This window comes from Pagrus pagrus, assembly GCF_965226575.1.
Source record: "Pagrus pagrus genome assembly, chromosome: 14".
NCBI classification, from domain to species: domain Eukaryota; kingdom Metazoa; phylum Chordata; class Actinopteri; order Spariformes; family Sparidae; genus Pagrus; species Pagrus pagrus.
Window position 1 is genome coordinate 7,804,154 of NC_140198.1, and position 21,949 is coordinate 7,826,102.

General features: G+C 42.1%; 1 protein-coding gene across 1 annotated transcript; it reads right to left on the bottom strand.

Moving 5' to 3' along the window:
- Positions 1-3,595: 3,595 nt before the first annotated feature.
- Positions 3,596-5,985, bottom strand: LOC311269781 (uncharacterized protein). Its single transcript, XM_084374187.1, has 2 exons — positions 5,861-5,985; positions 3,596-5,719 (listed from the first exon to the last, which is right to left on the bottom strand). Exons 1-2 carry the CDS (start codon positions 5,889-5,891, stop codon positions 3,705-3,707), a joined length of 2,046 nt encoding a protein of 681 aa, XP_084230313.1. The 5' UTR covers positions 5,892-5,985; the 3' UTR covers positions 3,596-3,704.
- Positions 5,986-21,949: the final 15,964 nt, after the last annotated feature.

A 21,949-nucleotide genomic window follows, 5' to 3' on the forward strand; every position in this document is an offset into this window, starting at 1 on the left:
GCTGATGTGGCAGCGTTGGTGGTGGAGGAGGATCACCATGAGAGCCTCCACCTGCACGATTAGTGATCTGATGCTCGTCTTCACGACCTGTGGGAAGTAAGAAATAAACCATGGACACAGGAACAACAGACGGCTCAACAAAGACTGGACTGAAATACAAACTGAGCTAATGAGGAGATGTGGTGCAGGTGGAGAGAGGCGGAGAAACACAGGTGAGGAGAGGAAACTAGAGAGCAGGCAGGGAGCTGATACACCTGGTCAAACACTGGGAACAGGGCTGGGCTGTTAAAGGTGATGCAGTGCAGGTGTGGAGGGGAAAGCAGGCTGAGGAGGAACACAGGTGAGCAGGCGTAAAGACAGGAAACAGACAAAGACAGGAAGTGGAAAGTTAAACATGATACATGAGGAGAAAACTTACAAAATAAAACAGGAAATAACTCTGGTCATGAGGTATGGACAACACTGCAGATAAAACATGATAAAGTGCCCTCTACAGTGACGCAAAGTGCAATAAAAAAGGTGATAAATTGCTCTAGGATGCCCTTAAAAATGGAGAAAATGTGATGTGGTGTCATGATAGCTTAGTGTTATGTCATGTTAGAAAATGAGTTTGTCTCCACCTGCTTTTAAATTGTTAAAGGGGCATTATGCAGTTTTGGAGAAGAAATTCAAACTCAGAATTTTAACATTTAAAATATTAACAATACAGACTCAGAGATATTTATTTTGAACAAACAAGCTGTTCTCAGAGGAAAATCAGGTCCCCAGAACACTGTTTAATGCTAGAAAGGTGGCAGGGTCCGCCGCATATAAACAAAGTAAAACAGTATGAAATTGTGTTGTCTTTAAGGTCAGTTTGTCTATTCAGTCATGAATATCTTTATCTTCTGATTAAAATGTGTGCATTAAACTAAATTTTATGACCAAATACCTGCAAAAGTAATGACATTCTCACCTGTACTTAGTGTTGATAAACTTTATATCTGATGAGCATCGCCTCGTCATTGTGAGCTTGTTAGCATGCTGACTTTAACTTGTCTTTTGCCTCTGCTCTCCGATCCTTTTAATCATCTCCAGAACCTCCTGGAGTCTCCTGACCTTCAGTTCACTTCAGGACTCCCACCATTGTTTCAGATGCCCTGACGTGACACCCCCCTTCATTATAATGCATCCTCTATTTCCGCAGCATTTAAATTCAACAGTGGGCATATGGCACCTTTAACATGCACCGCATAAACACATGAGTGGCAACGCTGCGCTGTGACTGCACTGTCAATCCACTTCATCAGAGAAACTCTGCAGGGCATCTAAACAGCGTGCTGCCATTCATACCAATCCACCGCTAAGACTTTGCAGAAGAGCTCCAGCTAGCATAGATTTGGATTAAACATCTGAGACTTGACAGCTGGGGAAATAAGTGACGAGTCAGAGGCCCGTTCTGTGCTCGTCTTCTGTCTGTCTTGTGAAATGACATTTGTATTCCTCTGATGGATTATAAAGTCATTTATTTGAAAAATAGGTTTGTTTTGCAGCGCATGTAATTCCTTGATAATGTTTTTTTTTTTTTCTCAGGGATTACGGCATGCCTGAGGAAACTTATTAATATTGGAGTTAGGCAATTAGAGTGGGATGAATTATACAAACTGCAGGCAGCTCGATTCAGCGATTGCTTGACTTTGTAGAAACAAACTGTGTGTGTGTGTGTGTGTGTCAGGCTGACTTTGTGATTATTGGCAATTTGAGTCACACTTCACTGACGTGTCTGTTTTTCAGATTGAAGATTTCAGAATCAAGATGAGCTCATTAGGGACGGCAGGTGCAACCCTGGACAAGAGTCGTGCGCCCGACTGAAAGACAGCAGATTTTTGGGTCAATGGTTAAGATTAAGGTAAGGCTCCAGAAAATCAATGTAAATGTCAATGTCGTTTCCTCATAAGTGAACTAAGTGTGTGTTTGTGCATGTCAAGGGCGCCCTCATTAGAGAAATGACCATATATACATTGAAAAGGCATGCAGGTCAACCGTTTCACGTTGGATGTTAGGTGGCGCCCTCTAGCAGCTGTTTCAGGTATTACAGCTGTTGATTTGATCTGATCAAGTTCCAACCTGAATAAATGGTTAGAGGATCTCATTTTTGCATGGCAGAGGCTGCATCATGTCTGGATCATGGAGGCATATGGGAGACAATAAGATCATTCCAGGACTCACAACATGTTTCCGCTGTCTTCTTAATATAGCACGGTCGCTGTTGGACTTAAGATATTACAAGTATTGTTGTGTTGTTGTTTTTCTTTGTTGTTTTTTTTCAAAACAGAAGTGTTTAAACTCATGTTGCAGCAAAAACTGCTACATTTAATCCTGGCAACTGGACTGGTTATCTTCACTATCATCCTCAAGCTTGGAGCGGAAACCGACAGAAGAAAGAAGAAACATGGCAGTAGTAACATAATAAACATCCATAGGGAACATTTTTAAAGAAATAAATGTCACTTATTAGTCTCATATATGTAAAGGTATTTTATTTTTTCATTTTAGCTCGGAAAGCAAGCAAGTGGATCTTTGAGCTCAGATTGTTGCTAACATGTACATGTTGTGGAGTCATTCTGCCCCCAGTGGACAAAAAACAACTGGATCAAGATCAACTCAGCTTTAACATGTAAAACCATGTCGCACATCTTCAGGGTCCACAGAGAAAGGAAAAGAAAACGATGAGCGGTAACAAACTGTTAAAGAGATTAGACAGACAAATAAGACAGATTTTTCCCCCCTCAGGCACTATTAGTCCTTGGGAGTCACTAAAATGACCTTTAGTCTGATTACAGCCGTGGTTCGGCATCACAAGTGAATCAGGCGAACATGCTCCTGGTGTGTGAGAGGGTCCGGACTTTAATCTCTGGCAAAACGAACGAAATCAATCAAACCTGTGCGGAGGGAATCGATAGCCATTAAGAGGCAGAGGAAAAAGTGCATGATGCAGGAGATGGATAAAGGAAGGTAACCTGCTCTGTGTTTGTGCTGTGGTTGTGTAGAAGACTGTTTCTTTAGAGGATTTTTTAATTGTTTATGTAGAAGAAAAAATATATGTGGATATTTGATTTGAATCTACATTTCGCTGGTATGGAGGCAGAAGTGTCAGAGACTCTCACTCATGGACTGACCTTCTATCTTAAGTTGCCCACAGCTCACCAGCCTCATGTGGGACGGCCTCCCTCATGTCTTGGATAAGCTTCTCTACTGGCAGCAGATGCTTTAGCTTAAGGAAGCAGCTGCGTCCTGCACTTCACTGTAGCTGCGGAAGCTAACCTTATGTGCATATGCCAAACACACCGCCCATCCTTGCAATCATTTATCTTTATGTTTGAACACTTTAAATAAAACATAACAATATATCTTTTTTTTTTACAGTGATCACTGTTGTTTACATCTGTTTTGGACCCATTTCATGTTTTATCCCTCTATTATTTATTGTATTATGTCCACTTCCACATAATTTTACATGAAATACCTGATAAAATTCAAGTTATTGTTATTTAACGTGTGGTAAGTTGAGCTGTTTCAATGAATGTGTCAGTGTTGTAACCATCTCTCAAGGACATTTTTCTTTCGGATGAACTTGTCCGAGCAAGTTTACAATTTATTAAATAGTCACAGACTTTACACTGACTGAACTGATGTAGCTGACAGAAGAATTTAAATCAAAACATTTAGTCCATGTTGTCGTCTGTGTCCTGCGATAAATCCAAACCACACAGGGACTCATCCGTCCAGCCTTCGGGTGAGACTGATGGTGAACTCAGTTCCTCTCTTCCATCCAGGATTTCTTCAGGGAGAGGGTGAAGCGGAAGTTCTTTGTTGAGTTCAATGGTGGTTGGATCCACCTCTGTCATCGGTGGTTCGGATCCAGTTGCTGTCTTCTGTGGTTCTGATCCAGTTGCTGTCTTCTGTGGTTTGGATTCAATTACTTTCATCGGTGGTTTGGATTCAGTTGCTGTCTTCTGTGGTTCTGATCCAGTTGCTGTCTTCTGTGGTTTGGATTCAATTACTTTCATCGGTGGTTTGGATTCAGTTGCTGTCTTCTGTGGTTTGGATTCAGTTGCTGTCTTCTGTGGTTCTGATCCAGTTGATTTCTTCTGTGGTTTGGATTCAATTACTTTCATCGGTGGTTTGGATCCAGTTGCTGTCTTCTGTGGTTTGGATTCAGTTGCTGTCTTCTGTGGTTCTGATCCAGTTGCTTTCTTCTGTGGTTTGGATTCAATTACTTTCATCGGTGGTTTGGATCCAGCTGTTGTCTTCAGTGGTTCGGACCCAGTTGCTGTCTTCTGTGGTTTGGATCCAGTTGCTGTCTTATGTGGTTTGGATCCAGCTTCTGTCTTCAGTGGTTCGGACCCAGCTTCTGTCTTCTGTGGTTTGGATCCAGTTGCTGTCTTCTGTGGTTCAGATCCAGTTGCTGTCTTCTGTATTTTGGATTCAATTACTTTCATCGGTGGTTTGGATTCAGTTGCTGTCATCGGTGGTTCAGATCCAGTTGCTGTCTTCTGTATTTTGGATTCAATTACTTTCATCGGTGGTTTGGATCCATTTGCTGTCTTCTGTTGTTTGGATCCAGCTGCTGTCTTATGTGGTTTAGATCCATTTGCTGTCTTATGTGGTTTAGATCCAGTTGCTGTCTTCTGTGGTTTGGATCCAGCTTCTGTCTTCTGTGGTTCGGATCCAGTTGCTGTCTTCTGTGGTTCGGATCCAGTTGCTGTCTTCTGTGGTTTGGATTCAATTACTTTCATCGGTGGTTTGGATTCAGTTGCTGTCTTCTGTGGTTCTGATCCAGTTGCTGTCTTCTGTGGTTTGGATTCAATTACTTTCATCGGTGGTTTGGATCCAGTTGCTGTCTTCTGTTGTTTGGATCCAGCTGCTGTCTTCTGTGGTTTGGATTCAATTACTTTCATCGGTGGTGTGGATCCAGTTGCTGTCTTCTGTTGTTTGGATTCAATTACTTTCATTGGTGGTTTGGATTCAGTTGCTGTCTTCTGTGGTTCTGATCCAGTTGCTGTCTTCTGTGGTTCGGATTCAGTTGCTGTCTTCTGTGGTTCAGATCCAGTTGCTGTCTTCTGTTGTTTGGATTCAATTACTTTCATCGGTGGTTTGGATTCAGTTGCTGTCTTCTGTGGTTCTGATCCAGTTGCTGTCTTCTCTATTTTGGATTCAATTACTTTCATCGGTGGTTTGGATTCAGTTGCTGTCTTCTGTGGTTCTGATCCAGTTGCTGTCTTCTGTGGTTTGGATCCATTTGCTGTCTTCTGTTGTTTGGATCCAGCTGTTGTCTTATGTGGTTTAGATCCAGCTGCTGTTTTCTGTGGTTTGGATCCAGCTGCTGTCTTCTGTGGTTTGGATCCAGCGCCTCCATCTTCTCGCTGTGGCGTGATGCACCACTGCACACAGACAACACGCTGCTCTGGTTCACTGCCCGTTGCTGAATCTGCCGCTCTGCTCCTTTGGTCTTCTGAGGTGATCTCCTCTCTGGGTGGTGGCAGCAGTGCTGGCATGGGCGTCTCTCCAGGAGTAAGTGGACAAATGTAGCCTTCGTAAGCCAGGTCCTCGTTCGTCTTTTTCTTCGAATAAATTGCGACACTGGCAACGGTGTGAGGAGGCTGAGCACCAGCAATCACAGGCAGAGTAGTCCATTTTGCCGGCATCGAAAATACCACATATTTGTTTGATGAAGCAGCTGCAAAATGATGAACACAAATGCAATATTATGCAACAGATAACCTAAGAGGAAGAGCAATAAACATTTTACAAAGATGACTTTCAGGCAAAAAATTCAAGGAGAACAGAGCAAGGTGCTAAATGTTTAACTTCAGCTTACCATCTTTTGCTTTATCTCGACTTTCATCCATGACTGTAGAGATCTGTGAATATCCAGCAGAAAAACTTGTTTTGGTGAAAAGTTATTAGCAGTTTCAATCAACTGAAGTCACCATCTGTGAACCAAATGTAAACAAAATGATCATCATAGCAGCAAAGTTCAAAACTCAACATTGGAACACAACATGATAAATGTTTTTATACGAATGGAATGAGGCCAAACCCACAGAGAACTGTCACCTGACTAATGCTGTACTGATCCTGAGGGAAATTTAGCTTTGTGGCCTGAAACTTTATAGTTGTAATTCACTGTCACCTCACTCATTTGAGCCAATACAAGCAGCAGCAGGCAGCTGTTTTCAGCAAAGCAACAGAAGCTAAATAAAAAGATGAACACTCGCTCTACTCCCTGCCAACACCAAACAAGAGAAGGGTCCAGCTGCAGCCTTGCAGACTCTGCAGACTATGTGCATTCAAAAACATTTGTCAGTGGGCATTGTAGTCAAGCAGCTGCAGAGCCAAAACCATACCTCCTCCAAAAGATGCAGACTGTACACCATGGCTGAGAGGGACCATTGATCACATCAGATCAAAAATAAACAAAAAAAATTTAATTAGGCAAAGAAATAACTGTAACCTTGTCAATGCATTAAAGCCACAACAGTATGACTACAGACTAATTTAGATATAATGAGGATCACTATTAAGTCTGTTACCTTTACTGCTAAAACAAATGTAACATAGTTATGCAGAAATACCAGTTTGTCTTGAGCTTTTATTGTGAAAGGTGGAAAAACAATAGGAGTCTGTCTTATGTGCTGCAGCTGACAACGCTGACAAATATCTTTTTTTACTCCACTACATTTATTTGACAGCTTTAGTTACTTTGCACATTGCACACTGCATCAGTGTCGTGTCATTAGTCCCTGATTCATAAAAACGCCAACATTTCAGATCCTATAATGCAAATGTAAGACACTTTTACTCGTTCTTCTGATACTAATGTTATCCCCAGAAATTACTTTTAATGTTTAAGAACATCTAATATCAGACACTTTTACTCAAGTACTATTCATATGGGAGACTTTAAGTAATATTGAAAGTAAGTATTCAAAGCCCTGTAGATGTATTATTTTTAATGCATGATTTGTAAAAATTAAGTCAAATGTTATCAATATGAAGTTGAGTGCACAAATTCAAAATCTCAGTCTGAGCATGTTCGACATGTCCTCATGATAAAACGACTGGACAGGTTGATTGCCATTGACTCCTAAACGAGGTCGCAGCCTGACAATAATCATAAACATGAGTCGTAATAAGCTGCTCGCCCTGTTCAGCACTTCTCCCCAGTGAGGACGGGCTGCCGTGAAGCGTCGTGATAGTTCAGGCGGAGCGCCGAAGTCACACTTGCTTCGTCTGTTCTGTTTCATTAAGTATTAGGAAGACACAGTATCTTGGCTGGCAGACATTAGAAAAGCCATCATAATCACTGACACAATGAGCGCGTTTCATGCATTGCAATAACTGTAATGAAATAAAAAGCAATAAAAAGAGGGCATTCAGATAATAAAATGTCAGAGTCATATCTCAGGCCAGTTTGTTGCACGTCTCATTACTGTTTCTGGCACTCGTCTTCTCTCTTTCCATTTGCTCTGGACATATGGTCTTCTATATTTAAAAGCGGTGCACTAGAGGACTGTGGGCTATGACTTTCTTGGCACACCGCCACAACCAACAGCCATCTATCCTGTGTGTCAGTCAGGCTGCGCTTTTACTCAATTTGCACAACCTTGGCCGGGGATTTCATCTGAGCTGCACAGCGCTGCCTCTCCCCAGAGCGACGATAACAACTCCAAATTCCACCTAAAGTTATATTTCATGCTAATGAATTAATGTACCCTTTCCCATTTTCAGCCCCGAAAATATGCTCCTCTCCAATGCCAGAATGAAAAATCAAATCAGTCTTGTCATTTGCAGCTGATTTGTTAAGGTCCCGGCTCGCTTTCCTTCTTGTCCCACGGCTCGGCTGATGAGACAGCACAGCTGTGTTCCTGTTAGTGATTCTGATAACACCAAATTAAATGCCGTCTGAGAGAGCTGGGCCATTAATATGAAATCACAAACATCAAGCTGACTCAGATCAATAAATTAAACACTGTATAAATTCACCATCCACCTCCATCTCGCTGCCACGTTACGAATGAAGAGCCCTGGCTGACTTTAAAGAGGAAGGATTCAGTTGTGATGCTCAGAGAAACATCACTGCTCTTCTCACTTCGGCGTGTGAAAATTCATCACACTTGTACGTAATAACCTCACAAATTATTGCAGTTGGACTCCAATTGGTGACACCGTGCTTTGAGACTCCCCGGAAATCTGTGTTTTTGTGCTGTTCAATAAGGCTACCGAATATTTGAACTGTTTAAAGAACCAGCAAAGTGCTAGAGACAAATACGAGCAGGCCGAGAGCTTCAGGGAACACGGGAAAACAGCAAGACTCTCAAAAAGTAGGCGAGGACAAAAGAGGGCCGCCATCTTCCTCGGTCGGAGCAAGTGGAAAGGAAGACGTGATGAACGCAGCTGAGACTCTCCACAAGTTGAGAGAACTGAGAAAAGAAACCCTGAGAAAAGACCCTGGAAGTGTCAGTAATAGAGGACAGAGGTGGCCAACACCAATTCCTGTGATGTCCTACAGAACCGTATGCGACGTAATAATCAGAGGATTTATCAGATTCCTGAGGGGAGTGAGAAGAACGACACGGTTTGGGAAACAACTGATTAAAACAAATGATTGCAATCATTAGAAGTGCAATTTGTGAAAAAATAACGACGTGAGAGCATCAAACCGAGGTGATTCAAAGACACAGTGTGAGGTGAAAGGGAAAGGTGCATGCTGGTGCACTGAAAACAACAGAAAGCTCGTAATTGTGTTTGTCCCATTGATTCGGCCACTAATCAACACAATCTGCAGATGCGGCAGCAGCAGTGGCTTTGACACAGCCAGCAGAGAGAAATGAAGGTATTTAAAACCTAGAATCCAAATAACATACATATTTGTAGATTCAGTGCGACTTCCCAGGATCTCATTAACTCCTGTCTATCGTGCTTAGACATCGTAGAAAAAAATGTGATCCCTATAACTGCAGAACTTGCCTGAGAATTATCACATTTTTAAGTTTTCTTCAGTGTCAAACTAATCCAGTGACAGTTGTCTGTGCGTTCATTGGCACATTGCAGATAGGAACTGCTAATAGCTAATTCGGCATATTTAATAGTGTCAATTTGTGAGAATGTGGCATGGCAACGTTATACTTCCTGTTTACGTCCCCCAAAGCCCACACATTATACAAAGTACTGTTCTTAAAGTTATACAGGGTTGATGGGGTGGTTGTTGTTGACATGATTTTGTCCGAGGAGGCACCCACAGTGTCACACAGGTCAGACCGCTGCATGAAAGAAGTGAGTGATGAGTGGTTTGTGAGCTTTGGTCAAGGCTGGATTAGCTACTGGGCTGCATCTTTCAAATAAAATGTTAGCATTTTTTGTTTCAGCAAACCACAGAAACATGCACATTGTACATGTCTTACATAACTTATTGAAACCACTGGATATTTGACGAGACGTTGGGACATTTTCTAGCTGTTTTTTGTGACGAAACCTAACCAGACCATACAGTAAGTCACAACATACAATTGAAAATTAAACCAAAGGAAACTGCAACTGATAACATAAAGAAAGTTTCAACGTATCCTTCTTTTGCAGAATGTTATAAACACAACGAGGCAGCAGGTAAGAAACAGAAAGAGAGCTTTAATGGAGACAAGTGAAAAAGGTTGGCAGCAAAACAGGAGAAATCCAAGAGCAAAACATTAAATGAAGTACAAACCAGGGTAACACAAGGGCATAAGGCTGCAAATGCAGACAAACACGACGGCATGACAGGACGAGGGAACAGACGAGAAACACAGGAGACTCTGGAGACTCAGAACTGACATGAGATGAAAAAACACAAAGGCAGGAAGTGGAAAGTAAAACACGACACATGAGGATAAATCTACCGAAACAAAACAAAACAACTAAGCCAAAACTCAAAACCATGACAGCACATAGCCTACATTTATTCTGATGATTGGTTCGGGGCTGAATCTAAGAGAAGTCGGCAGAAATCCTTGACCAAGACGCTGGTACAAACTCCCCCACTGCTGCTCAGTGGGTTATCAGCAGCAGGTGCACAAGGATTTTATAACTGCACTCTGTCCAGGATCAACACTTTTTTAAACCAGTGACTCTGTTTCGGTCACAGCCCTCCATGGTGCATATCTACATTAATTTGTGTTTAATCAAATAACCACACAGTGAACCTGGGCCAGCTAATATTCGAGCATGGACAATCTGTAAACAATGATGGGAACGAGGGGTTAATAGAGGTGCAGCAGCTCAGTTCTGCCCTGATGTTGGACAGCATCAGATGTTGTCATTTGCAGGCCTCAAGCACACAGGTTTAGGCACAAAAACTACTTGGTTATGCTGAGGAAATTGGCTTTAAATACTTGTTACATGGCTGGAAATGTCCCGAGGTCTCCTTAAAAACACCCAGTTCTTTCGCCACAAACATAGGTGGGGATGGCCCAAGTTCACAGCTGGAGATTCCAGTGAAAAATATCCAGTTTTGGTTGCAAACAAACACAACCAGGGATGGCCCGACCCACCGTGGCAACAAGCATGGCTGCAAATGTCCCGAGGTCTTCTTAAAAACACCCAGTTTGTCGCCACAAATGCGGCTGGAGACGTCCAGAGGTCTCCTGAAAAATACCAGGTTTTGTTGCCAAAAACACAATGTGACGCCGTGGTCCCTCATCAAAACTAAAAAAGTAGTTTCACACTTAAATAAAAGAGGAATACGAATTATTCAATGAAATAAATATTGAACGTTAATCCTTCTGCTGCAGATGGAGAGTCAGTGAGTTGTGCGGGAGATCGTTTGGAGGTTTTTTATTTGTCAGTTATCGGCTCAGGTGGCCTCAGCTACAAAGATCAGAGGTGCTGTTTTGCTGCTGAATGTGCCACGGGGTGTCTGAAAGCATGCATCTCACTTGCATTCCTGTGAGTCTGTGTTTTAGACTTCATGCCGTAATAACACGAGTGTGTTCTCGTGTGTGTGTGTGTGTGTTGTGTGTTGTGCAAATCCGTCAGCGTGATCTTCTTTTTTCTCCCCAGCCAGAGCCAATCGATTCTCCACAGGCTGGTGGGCCGGGAACCACTGCTTTCTGTCAGAGCCTTGAATGAGCTGGTGGGTGGATGGATTACTCCATTGTAGCGTGGAGCACGCAGCCAGAGATTTCACATTATATTAAATTAAAACCTGTAATTAGGAAAACAATGGCCTGAAAATTGTGCAACCCTGTTTTATTTCAATGATTGATTTGATTTTGAGTCTGAAAACAGAGTCATGCTATTCCAGCAGGGCTCACGCAGTGTTGTTGTAACGCAGCAGGCATTGATCACTGAAGGAGACCTCGGCAATTTATTCATAGGGATAATTCGGTGTAAAGCTCAGCCCCGCCGCAAACAGTTTGAGTTTAATAATGAACTGAAGGTGCTGCGGAGCTCAGGAAGAGTCAGGCTTCTGGTAGAAAATAAATCATATTCAGAAACAACGCTGGAGAGAGGCAGGTATGATTTCCCTGAAGTCAAGAAGTTTGTCAATTCCTGTACAATAATGTGCAACTACTGAATGTGCTCAGTTCAATCTAGTTATAGAGTGCCAGATCATTACAGAAGTCCACTCTGGGCACTTTTCATAGTTAAGGTGTGGACCATACTCTAACCCAACAACTCCCAACATGAGAAAGTGACAGTGGTGAGGAAAAACTTCCTTTGAACAGGCAGAGACCTCGAGCAGGACCAGGCCCAGTCGCCAGAATAAAATGTTGTCATTTTATGTTTCTGCAGACCACAGGGATGTTCAGATTTGTACGTGTCATATCAACAATTGTAACAACAACAATGTGTAAGTGTGAAACCACAGGAGATCTTTCTTTTAAGGAGACAGGACATTTTCCAGCCGTTTTAGAGGCTGCACCGGATATTTTTGTTGCAACGTCGGGACATTTTCCAGTTGTTTTGGATTTTGAAGTCCAATATTCACTCTGTTTTGGTCTCCACCAACTCCTGAGCTCCTTAGCTGCTAAATGCGCTGCTAACTTTACCTGTCTGCCATCTATTAGCTTACAGGTATGTGTGTGTGTCAAAAGATGACCTGGTGGAGGATGGAGAAAGGTGGCCAACACATGTGCTAGAGAGCTGAATAGGGGATCGGGTGAGGTATCAGGGAAACAGGGATGAAACTGCAGGCTCCGAAATGGAAGAAAGAATAAGACTCTGGCAAACTGATGACAAGAAAAATGATGCAGATGATATTGAGAAGTGTAAGCAGCCATAACATAAGTCTGTATCCACATTTGACCTCAGTCGTTGCCGTGGATACGACCCTCTAATTATATAATAAGTCAAATGTGCTTCTGAATGCAGATCAAGGTCAAAGATCACACACACACACACATGCACACACTAACAAAGCTCCAGCTTTCATTCCTTCGTATCTTATTTACACAGTTCAGATAACGTCCTCTGCACTGAACCGGCGGCTAAAATTGGAAACTTCACTCAACCAAGGAGAAATATCTATTTGAAAATGTGAATGTCTCATTCCGATCAGTAATCTGCTGTACAATGTGCTTCCCTCCGCAGCTCCCAAATCCCCTTGATCTTTCAGTCTCTTATAGCGCGAGTCCACGTCCACTTGTTCGCTTCTCCCTCGGTGAATTCTGGAAGAAAGAAGAGCAATTCTCTCAGTCAATAACAAGAACGCCGGCAATCAGATGAAATGCAAGAGTTTGACTCAGGGCTTTCAGCAAGCATCATCGGGTTTGACTGACATAAATGCCTAGTTTGCTGCTCTGAACTGACGATTTACGAAGTGATAATCCGACAGCCCCTGAAACTGAAGAGCAAAGTAGATGTAAGTTACATGTAAGAATGTAATCAGGCTTCATTTGCCCACAAACATCACAGCAAAACAAAACTTACCCTCGTTTACTTAGCTGTGCATTTCTGATACGTTCCACCTCACCTGCACAAGAAGTGCAGCTATAACACAAATAAACACAAATAAATGTCATTTTTCTGATAAAAATCTTCATACACACTGATGCACCAGTAATACCAATCAAAAACATCATAAAAAAAACAGTAAAACATTGATGACAGTAACTACAAGAACTTAAACTTCTCTCAAAACCGGAATTGCCAGAATAACTGCTCGCTAGGTTAGGTTTGGGCACAAAAGGCACTTGGAAATGGTTAGAAACCGTCATGGTTTGGCTTAAAATACCTGTTTTGGTCGCCACAAACACGGTTCGAAATGTCCCGAGGTCTCCTTAAAAGCACCCGGTTCTGACACCACAAACATGGCTGGAGATGGCACAACCTCACGTGACAAATATCTGGTTTTGGTCGCCACAAACACGGCTGGAGACGTCCCTGTGTCTACTCCAAAACACCTGCTTTTGTCGCTACAAACGCGGTTGGAGATGGCACGACTTCCCGTGATAAAATATCTGGTTTTGGTTGCGTCAAACACGGCTGGAAATTGTCCCGAGTTCTCCTTAAAAATATCCAGTAGTTCCACGCTTACAAATGCCAAAATGCAGATTCAAACTGTGGTTGCCAGTTTGGCAGGCTCGTCGTCCGTAACCCCTCCACCATCCACTCCACATCGCAATGTGAAAGTCAGGTAATAGACAACATTAACTGCTCGCATTATATCCTGGCGGCTGGGCTCTCTCCCACCATTGTACCCTAGATGGTACAAATAGTTACACTTATTGCTAATTATGCTACATAGTCCCTGCAACTATCAGATCATTCTCCCACTGGAACTGTCAATTGTATCTAATATCCGGACATTTATAGCTCTGAAAGATAACCCTGCACGTTCAACAGTGACACGCAGCGGCACTTTAATAACCCCACTTTCTAACCCTGTTTTCAGATGTGAGCAAAATGATTACATGGTCATCGCTGATATAAATTTATAAGGACTGCCTTCCCTTCTTGCCAGGAGCTCTCCTCTTTATCTGCTCCCTCTTTGTCCTTCACTCTTCATATTTCTTCATCTATCCTCTGCTTGTTCTCCCTGTCTCCATTTCTCTCTGTAACCTTGTGAGTTTGCTTTAATATTCATGGTGATTGAACCTGAGGGGAATTCAGCGTGTCTCTCTAATTTATGTGAGATGGGCTTCATTATTCACCCCGTGATTTAATATGCATTATAGGATTGGTGAGTGAACATATGAGAGGAGAAATCTTAGAAACCTGGACGGCTGTGCTGTATGGAGTTCAACTTCTGAAGAGCTGACTGATCGTCTTGCCCCCAGGCTGATGACTCTGTACTCCTCTTTTGTCATCTCTGCCCCTTGTGCTGTCTCTCTCACTTTCTTCTCCCCTTTTATTTTTTTTTTTACCCATGCAAGCAGCGTGGCTCTATGAATGACAATGTCCACCAGCCGAGCCCAGACTGAAATATCGAACATTTGGGACTGATTGCCATGAAATTATGCGCGGACATTCATGCTTCCAAAAACTATGTATCCTGATGATGTTGCCGACTTTTTCTTATTCCAACCGCCAGACACATGGAGCCTTATCATGGGCGTGACTTTCACCGCATCCTGTCACTTGACCAAAAGTGTCATTTTCCATCGTAACAGGATGCTAATCCTCTATCTTAGACAGGCGGTACGACGTATCACGTATATTCCAACAAGCACCGCAAGTATCACCCATAATCATTTCCCCCAGTGACGTTCTCAGGGAAACTGGCCGATAGCTGCATCACGAGGTTGACAAGTATTGAATGTTTTCTGTTTCTCTGAAAAACCTTCACCTCTCCATCCCACCGTGAATCGGGACATCCTCATCGACTTCCTCCCACAATGCACGAACCCATAAAGCACAAAGAAAGTTTACCCAGCGCGCCGTATGGAAAGAAATAGATTTCATCACCGGTTTTCTTTAGCTATGATCACAAAAGAGCCTCCATTTGCTCTTTGCAGATAATACTGGCTGAAATCTTCTATTTAACAAAATGCCAGAATCAATATAATATTTCAAACCCATTCATCACACCAAGCTTCGCATCATCTTTGAATACACAGCTTGTCTCCGTGGGTCCTTCCTCGCCTTGCCTTCGCCATAAGGTCTACACTCATGCACGCTCTCCTCTCTGACACACTTCCCCCGTGTTATCTTTTCCTTTTCACCTCCCTATGCTAAGAAGGGCATTTGTATTCCAGAGTCAGGTTGGCAGGGTACGCTTATCTTTTCAGAGGGGCCTTTGAAAAGGCTCTGATTCTGCATGAAAAAGAGATACCAAAGGCGACCTCTGTGACATCTCATGACACGTTAACAGACAGAGTTCAGAGCCGGGGCTAACTAGACAGCTATTGGCAGCAAATCTACGGTTCTGACGGGCAGAAAAGAGTCTTTGGTGCAGCATCAAACAAAGTACGTTATTCCTCAGTGAATACAGGAAGGATGTAGGCTACACTAGGCCTTTCAAATGTGTCAGAACAGACTAGTGCTCTTGCACTGTGACAATGTCAGACGCAGATGTGAACTGGGTAAGGTAGTAGAAGCTGACGGTTCACTGATGAAATGTTTGAGGGTACTGGAGGAGGAGGTTAGTTAAAGAAATACACAGACTTCAGACTGCACATCTCTGTCGATCTCTATAGGTTGACAGGGTCAGGCAACATGTGCTTGTTCCCCTGAGTTAAAAAATCCTACAACTAGTAAAATGAACTATTAGGTACAAGCTCAGGAGTGAAGAAAATCTGCATTATTCCTCAGGTTAAAGTTTAGTGAACTTTGACATGCTGTCGATGAAAAGCAAAGCATCTTGACATTACTGACATTTGAGGGTAACAATGCTAACAATGCTCTGACAGTTAGCTAGCTGGCTACCTTTTTCTACATCCACACCAACCCATGAATCACATACAGTACATACATACACATACTCTGGTGTGAGTAAACTGCACATTATAAAGAAAATAGAAAAAATGTTGGCGAGCTATTGTGACTGATAGCACAAGTATGTCCCCAGTTTGTCAGTGTGTCAGATGATAGCTGGCCAGCTACAGTAGTTCACAACTAACCCTGCAAATATTCAAAGTAACATCACCGAGCTCTGCTGCAAGTTGTCATGAATGCACGGAAACTTTTTTCATACTTCTCTGAATACAAAAGTTTGAACAGGAGTCAACATTAGTTCCTTACAATACAACAGAAAACATGACGGATCAGATAATGACTTAAAAATCCAGTGCATAGCATTTGGTGGTATCTAGTGGTGAGTTTGCAGATTGCAACCAACTAAATACCCCTCGCTTCACCCTCCCCTTTGGCTGAAAATGCTTAAAACAATGCAACAGGCCCTCTTTGTAGATATAAAGGGCTCATTTTAAAGTAATGAAAACACGATAGTTGGTTTTAGGTGATTATAAACTAATAAAAACATAATCAGGACTTTTATATTCCATTTCTGCAAATACTCCATTTTTGCCCCTAAATCCTACAAACTTGCCCTTTAAATCAAGACGTAAACAATAAATAAACACCAAATTGGTAACAATAAATACAAGTACACTATAGTGTCTTGTAAAAGTGTGCGAGGGCATTACTTTATTAATAAAATATTGAATTAAGTTAATAAGATCTTGCCAGTAAAATCATATTATTTGAAATTAAACTAAAAAAGTGTTAAATTAAAACATGTTTGCTGTCTCTTTGATGATGTTTCTCATAATGCAAAAGTATGTTGATTTCCTGCAACAATATAAAAGGATAATATTCTGTGTATAGTATAGTATGTAGTACTACCAGTATGCAGGTAGTATCAGGACACAGCTCAGTGTTTACACTCATAAAACACCAATAAAAGTGTCACTGAATTAAATGCATATAACTGTGTGTGTGAGCACGGCACCTGAAACTCTGTATACATCTTTGTGTTGTGTGTGTGTGTCTGCTGACAGCAGTGTTATATGTGGACAGGCTGCAGGGCCCTGGCACGTCTCTTCTTGCATGCTCTCCTGGATAATGTTTTCTCAGAGATGTGAGAGCTGTCAGGGCTTCACTGCTTACTGGGGCATATATCATCTACGAGCAGCTCTCTCTGCTTCTTCTCTTTTACTCGGCTCTTTTCTGCTCCCACCCAATCATTCCCTCAGTCAGTCTATTAACGTGAGCGCTCGCCTATATTTTCTTCATAATTATCCCCCGAGGGAAATTACTTTCAGGAAGGAAACGGAATTAGGCTTACGCAGATAAACTGATTACAGGTTTTTTGTTGATAACTAATGGTTTATTAATTGGTTATTGTTTTCTGTGTGTGATTGGATACAGTTTGATTATTGTACAAGCGATCAGGACTTCAGTCGTTCTCCTTCACATGTTTCCTGGTGCCAGATGTCACCACACACACATACTAACCACAGGTTTTCTCATTAATTCAAATATGTTGGGTGTTGTACTCACTAACAGTTGGAGATAACAATCAGCCAATCAGAGTTTTGCAATGATTAAGAATGAGAACATCATCTTCCTGTATAGCGATGTTCAGCCTCTGACTAAACTCAGAACTCATCACAGACTCCTTTCCGGTCCTTTTTGGTCAACCTCCACAGTCTCTCTTCTTTTTCATGTTGTCATCTGACATTTTCAACTTGCACAGACATGTCGAATCACATCTCTCTGTTGACTTTGTATCTGAAAACGCAGTCAGTCAACTTAAAGAAGTATAGAGAACGAATGCCAACATGTCAGCCACATAATGGTCTGATGGGCGTAGGGAATGAAAATGTACATGTTGTGTGATGTTGATTTGAAGCAGCACAGCGCTGTTTCATGCACAACCGTGAACATGGTGAAGTAACAAAGGGAATTAAAGCTGCGAGCAGGGATGAACGGGCCCTCGCTCCCCCACGTACATCGGGCCGTGGCGCCATCGGAGGGCAGACGCAGAGGGCAAGTTTGTCCACTATGTGGCCCTAGAGCTCACCCATCAATTATATTTCAGTCAGGAACACTTTGTCAAAATAATCTTTATTTACTTGCACAAGTTTCATTTGGCGGTATGGTACTGTTCTGGGACCCCCTGCTCTTCCACGCGCTTGCGTGGAAAGCCTGAGGCAGGAAGAGCACACCTTCCTGCCCTTCACGAGCCATCATGAACGGCATAAGCAGGGAGCGCAGCAGCAAAGAAAAACCCAGACAGAGCAGAGCAACCAACAAGATACAATGGTAAGATTAATAACGGATGACAGGAGGCGCTGGGGTGGAGGTGGGTTGCAAAAAGCCAGCAGAGGAAGCAGCAAGTGAGGTCGGGCTAGAGCAGTTTAAATAGCGCGCTCTGAATGCAATTTCCCAATAGGAAGCAGGCACGGGGAGTCAGCTGAGCCATCAGCTGATTTGCTCCGTGTTGACACCTACGCTGTTGATGCTGATTTAGAGCCTGACGTCGTGGCCTGCCAGAACTAAAGCTACGCTTGATGTCATGTTGTATGATTTGGAGAAAAACAGCCTGTGAATGTCATGTAAATTGGATGATGTTTGTCGTCACAGCACATAGCTGAGCGAAAGGGCCAAATCTGGTGACCCATGACTCATACGGCCAGTATATTTACATATAAAAATTAATAGAAATTAATAAAAAATATTTATATATGTAAAACGTAAAAATAAGAGGCGTATCTCATGCAGCCAGTGTAGTTACATGATCCCACACTGATTTTGAGTCAATTGGTCACATGACCTGGAAGCTATTGAGCTAAAATGCTAATATTTACATATAAAAATTAATAAAAAATAATAAAAATTAATAAAAAATATTTAGAGATGTAAAACGTAAAAACAAGAGGCGTATCTCATGCAGCCAGTGTAGTTACATGATCCCACACTGATTTTGAGTCAATTGGTCGCATGACCTGGAAGCTATTGAGCTAACATGCTAATATTTACATATAAAAATTAATAAAAAATATGAAAAGGTGTAAAATGTAAAAACAAGAGGCGTATCTCATGCAGCCAGTGTAGTTACATGATCCCACACTGATTTTGAGTCAATTGGTCACATGACCTGGAAGCTATTGAGCTAACATGCTAATATTTACATATAAAAAGTAATAAAAAATTAATAAAAATTACTAAAAAATATTTAGAGCTGTAAAATGTAAAAACAATAGGCGTATCTCATGCAGCCAGTGTAGTTACACTTACGGGCCCTAATAATGTTGGTGCAGTCAGGTGGAACAGTTGATACATGGTACCTCCTATCAGAAGTCTAGATTGGATTAGTCTAGTCTAGATTTGCCATATCCAACATATTAAATGAAACAATATGTTGGTTTTATCAGCAATGTGGCCAACTTTCCGTCCAAATGTAGTCTGAATATATCAGATAAATAGGCAAAAGAAAATGCAGAATACAGCATTTTTTAGAAAACTGATGGATGGAAACCCACCTATTAGATCATTTTCTGATCTGAAACCACTGTGGGTAAGTTTTGGTTAGGGTTTAAATAACTCCCTGGTGAAGGCTGAGGGAACAATCATAGTCATGCTTAAAAGAAACCAGTGTTGACCTTTGGTAGGAAAAGAGAAGAACACCATGTTAGTCTTAGGTTTTGTTGACCAATCCAACCAACCCTTACCTTGCAAGGCAGCTGGATTACAGTTGTTTACAACACACAACAGTCGTTTGGACCAATCAGCGTCCTACAAAGAACTACTAGCAAATGGTTCGTCCAATCGCCTGCCAAGTATATTTTGAAAGCGCCTACAATTTTCAAAATATTTACCAGGAGTGACTTTGCAGGCGGTTCCCAGGTGTAAAAAAAAACATCTGGCACGCCAGGTTGAACCAATCCAGCCTCCTCCGTCTGCAGACTTTGTGGCGCTTACAGCAATGTCACACTCCGAAGTAGTACGCCAAGTAGTTAGCTCCCAATAGTACACCCTAGTAGACCATAACATATGTCAGTTTTGGGGAATTTGCGGATATGACTGATGCTGTGCCCGTTTCGAAAGACAAAAATATCTTGTAGCATCATCCAGACATGAGTCTCAGACAGTTTGAGTGAAACATCAGGACAGATTGGAACAAAACAACATAAGTGATGTGATGTTACGTGATGTGTCCAAGAATAGGTTCATTGCAGTAAATGAGACATTTTGAAGGAATGGCAGGATTTTCAACTTCCTTAACCCAGAATAAGCATCAAATGATTCTTTAGATTCGTTTTCACCCTGCCATGAAGAAAACCAATGATAAAACCTGGAACTTTTCTGGAAAATAAGCATCTGCTATTGGGTACTGGCATCTCCGGCCCAGAAATATCAGCACTGCTGGTGTTTTCTCTGTGTTGCGCCCTCCAACAGAGCTTGTCAACAAGAAATCCAGTACCAGAAGGGAAAGCTGGGCACTTAATCAGATAAAAAGTGTGAAACTGATGCCAGGAAAGGAGCGGGAGATGCCATACACCCCTGTCTCTTCTGCAAACACATTAATCACTGTCAGCATCTTCTTTAAAAATGTCAGACTGGGGATGGGGGACAGCGATATCAAACCCTCAAAGACATGCCGTTATGAAAACAAATTTTGTACTTCGAGCTCATTTATTTTCTGATGAAATTATGCAAAGTCACGTATTAAAAAGACGAATGTCTGTCTTGTGTCTGCGAGGATACGAGGATGTTTCCCTCTGGAGCAAAGGTTGCATTTCCACTGAAACATATGAAAAGAATTTCGTCTTTTCTTCTCTCCAGCTTTGCATAACCAATAATTTGCACAACAAAGAATACAATTTATTATTTCTCTAAAGAAACATTCGGGCCCTTACAGGGTGTAGGAACAGAGAAACATCATCTGCTGAACATAAAAAAGATGTAGCTGTACATTTTTTTTCCTAAAGAAATCAAAGGAAACTCATCTGAAAGGAGGCGACAGCTCGTTTTATAGGTGGGTGTTCTTTTGCCACCGAAAAGTGGCTGTGCTGGAAGGACAAGTCGCTCCTGTGACCCTGACTGCATGACAACACATCAACTGAAAGGAGCCTGTATGGAAAGGTTAAAAGAAAATGAAAACAGCACATGTACTCTAACTTTCACACCAGCTGCCACTTTTATTTTCTCCTGCTGTAAAGCCCAACATAGGACCCCGGTAGATCTTGACAGAAAGCAATATTTGGAAGAAAAGGGCAGCACTGGCAGCACTCGCCAATGGGAGTGGGTGGTGTGTCGATTATATTTGAAGGGGGGACCCACGGTGATCCGAGGGAATAGTCTGGGTTTATTTAGCAAAGTACAGACTTTCTTTTTGAGAGTTTGATGAGAAAAGTGATATCACATTATTAAGTAAGGTCCCTGAATACACAAAGACTGAAAGCAGGGTGAAACACCGAGCTCGGCTCTGTTCATGGTTAAAATAATACACCCACCAGCACCTCTAATGCCCACTAATTTACACCTTGTAAAAACACTTTCAGAAACAAAACACAGCCAAATAGTAAACTGAATCTATTTAATTTTATTTTCAGTTGTCAAAACCATGCTAACGTTTAGCTTCCACTCGACGGTCAGCCATTTGGTTCGGTGTTTATTACCAAAATGCACAAATGGGGGCCAGGAAAAGATTTGGACACAGGTCAGTTCTTCCATCATTCCCTGGGGATAGTGACCCGGGAAAACAATGCCTCTTTTGACTTGCAGGATGGCAGCACTCCCTCTCTTTGTGCCGTAATGCGACCTTCATTTTTGCTGGAAACGTCGAGGCCTGTGGGCGGGCTGAAAAGCTTAATGAGAGCGAGGTTTGTAGGGAACCAATCTATACGGGACGGTCGTCTTTTGCTAGTTTAAACAATCCTGCACCATTGACTTTTTAATCAAAGAACCAGACAGGCCTTTTGTCTCAAGCGTATCTTTTCCACTAATGATTCAGACAGGAGAGTTTCACGTCCGAGCCATAAAA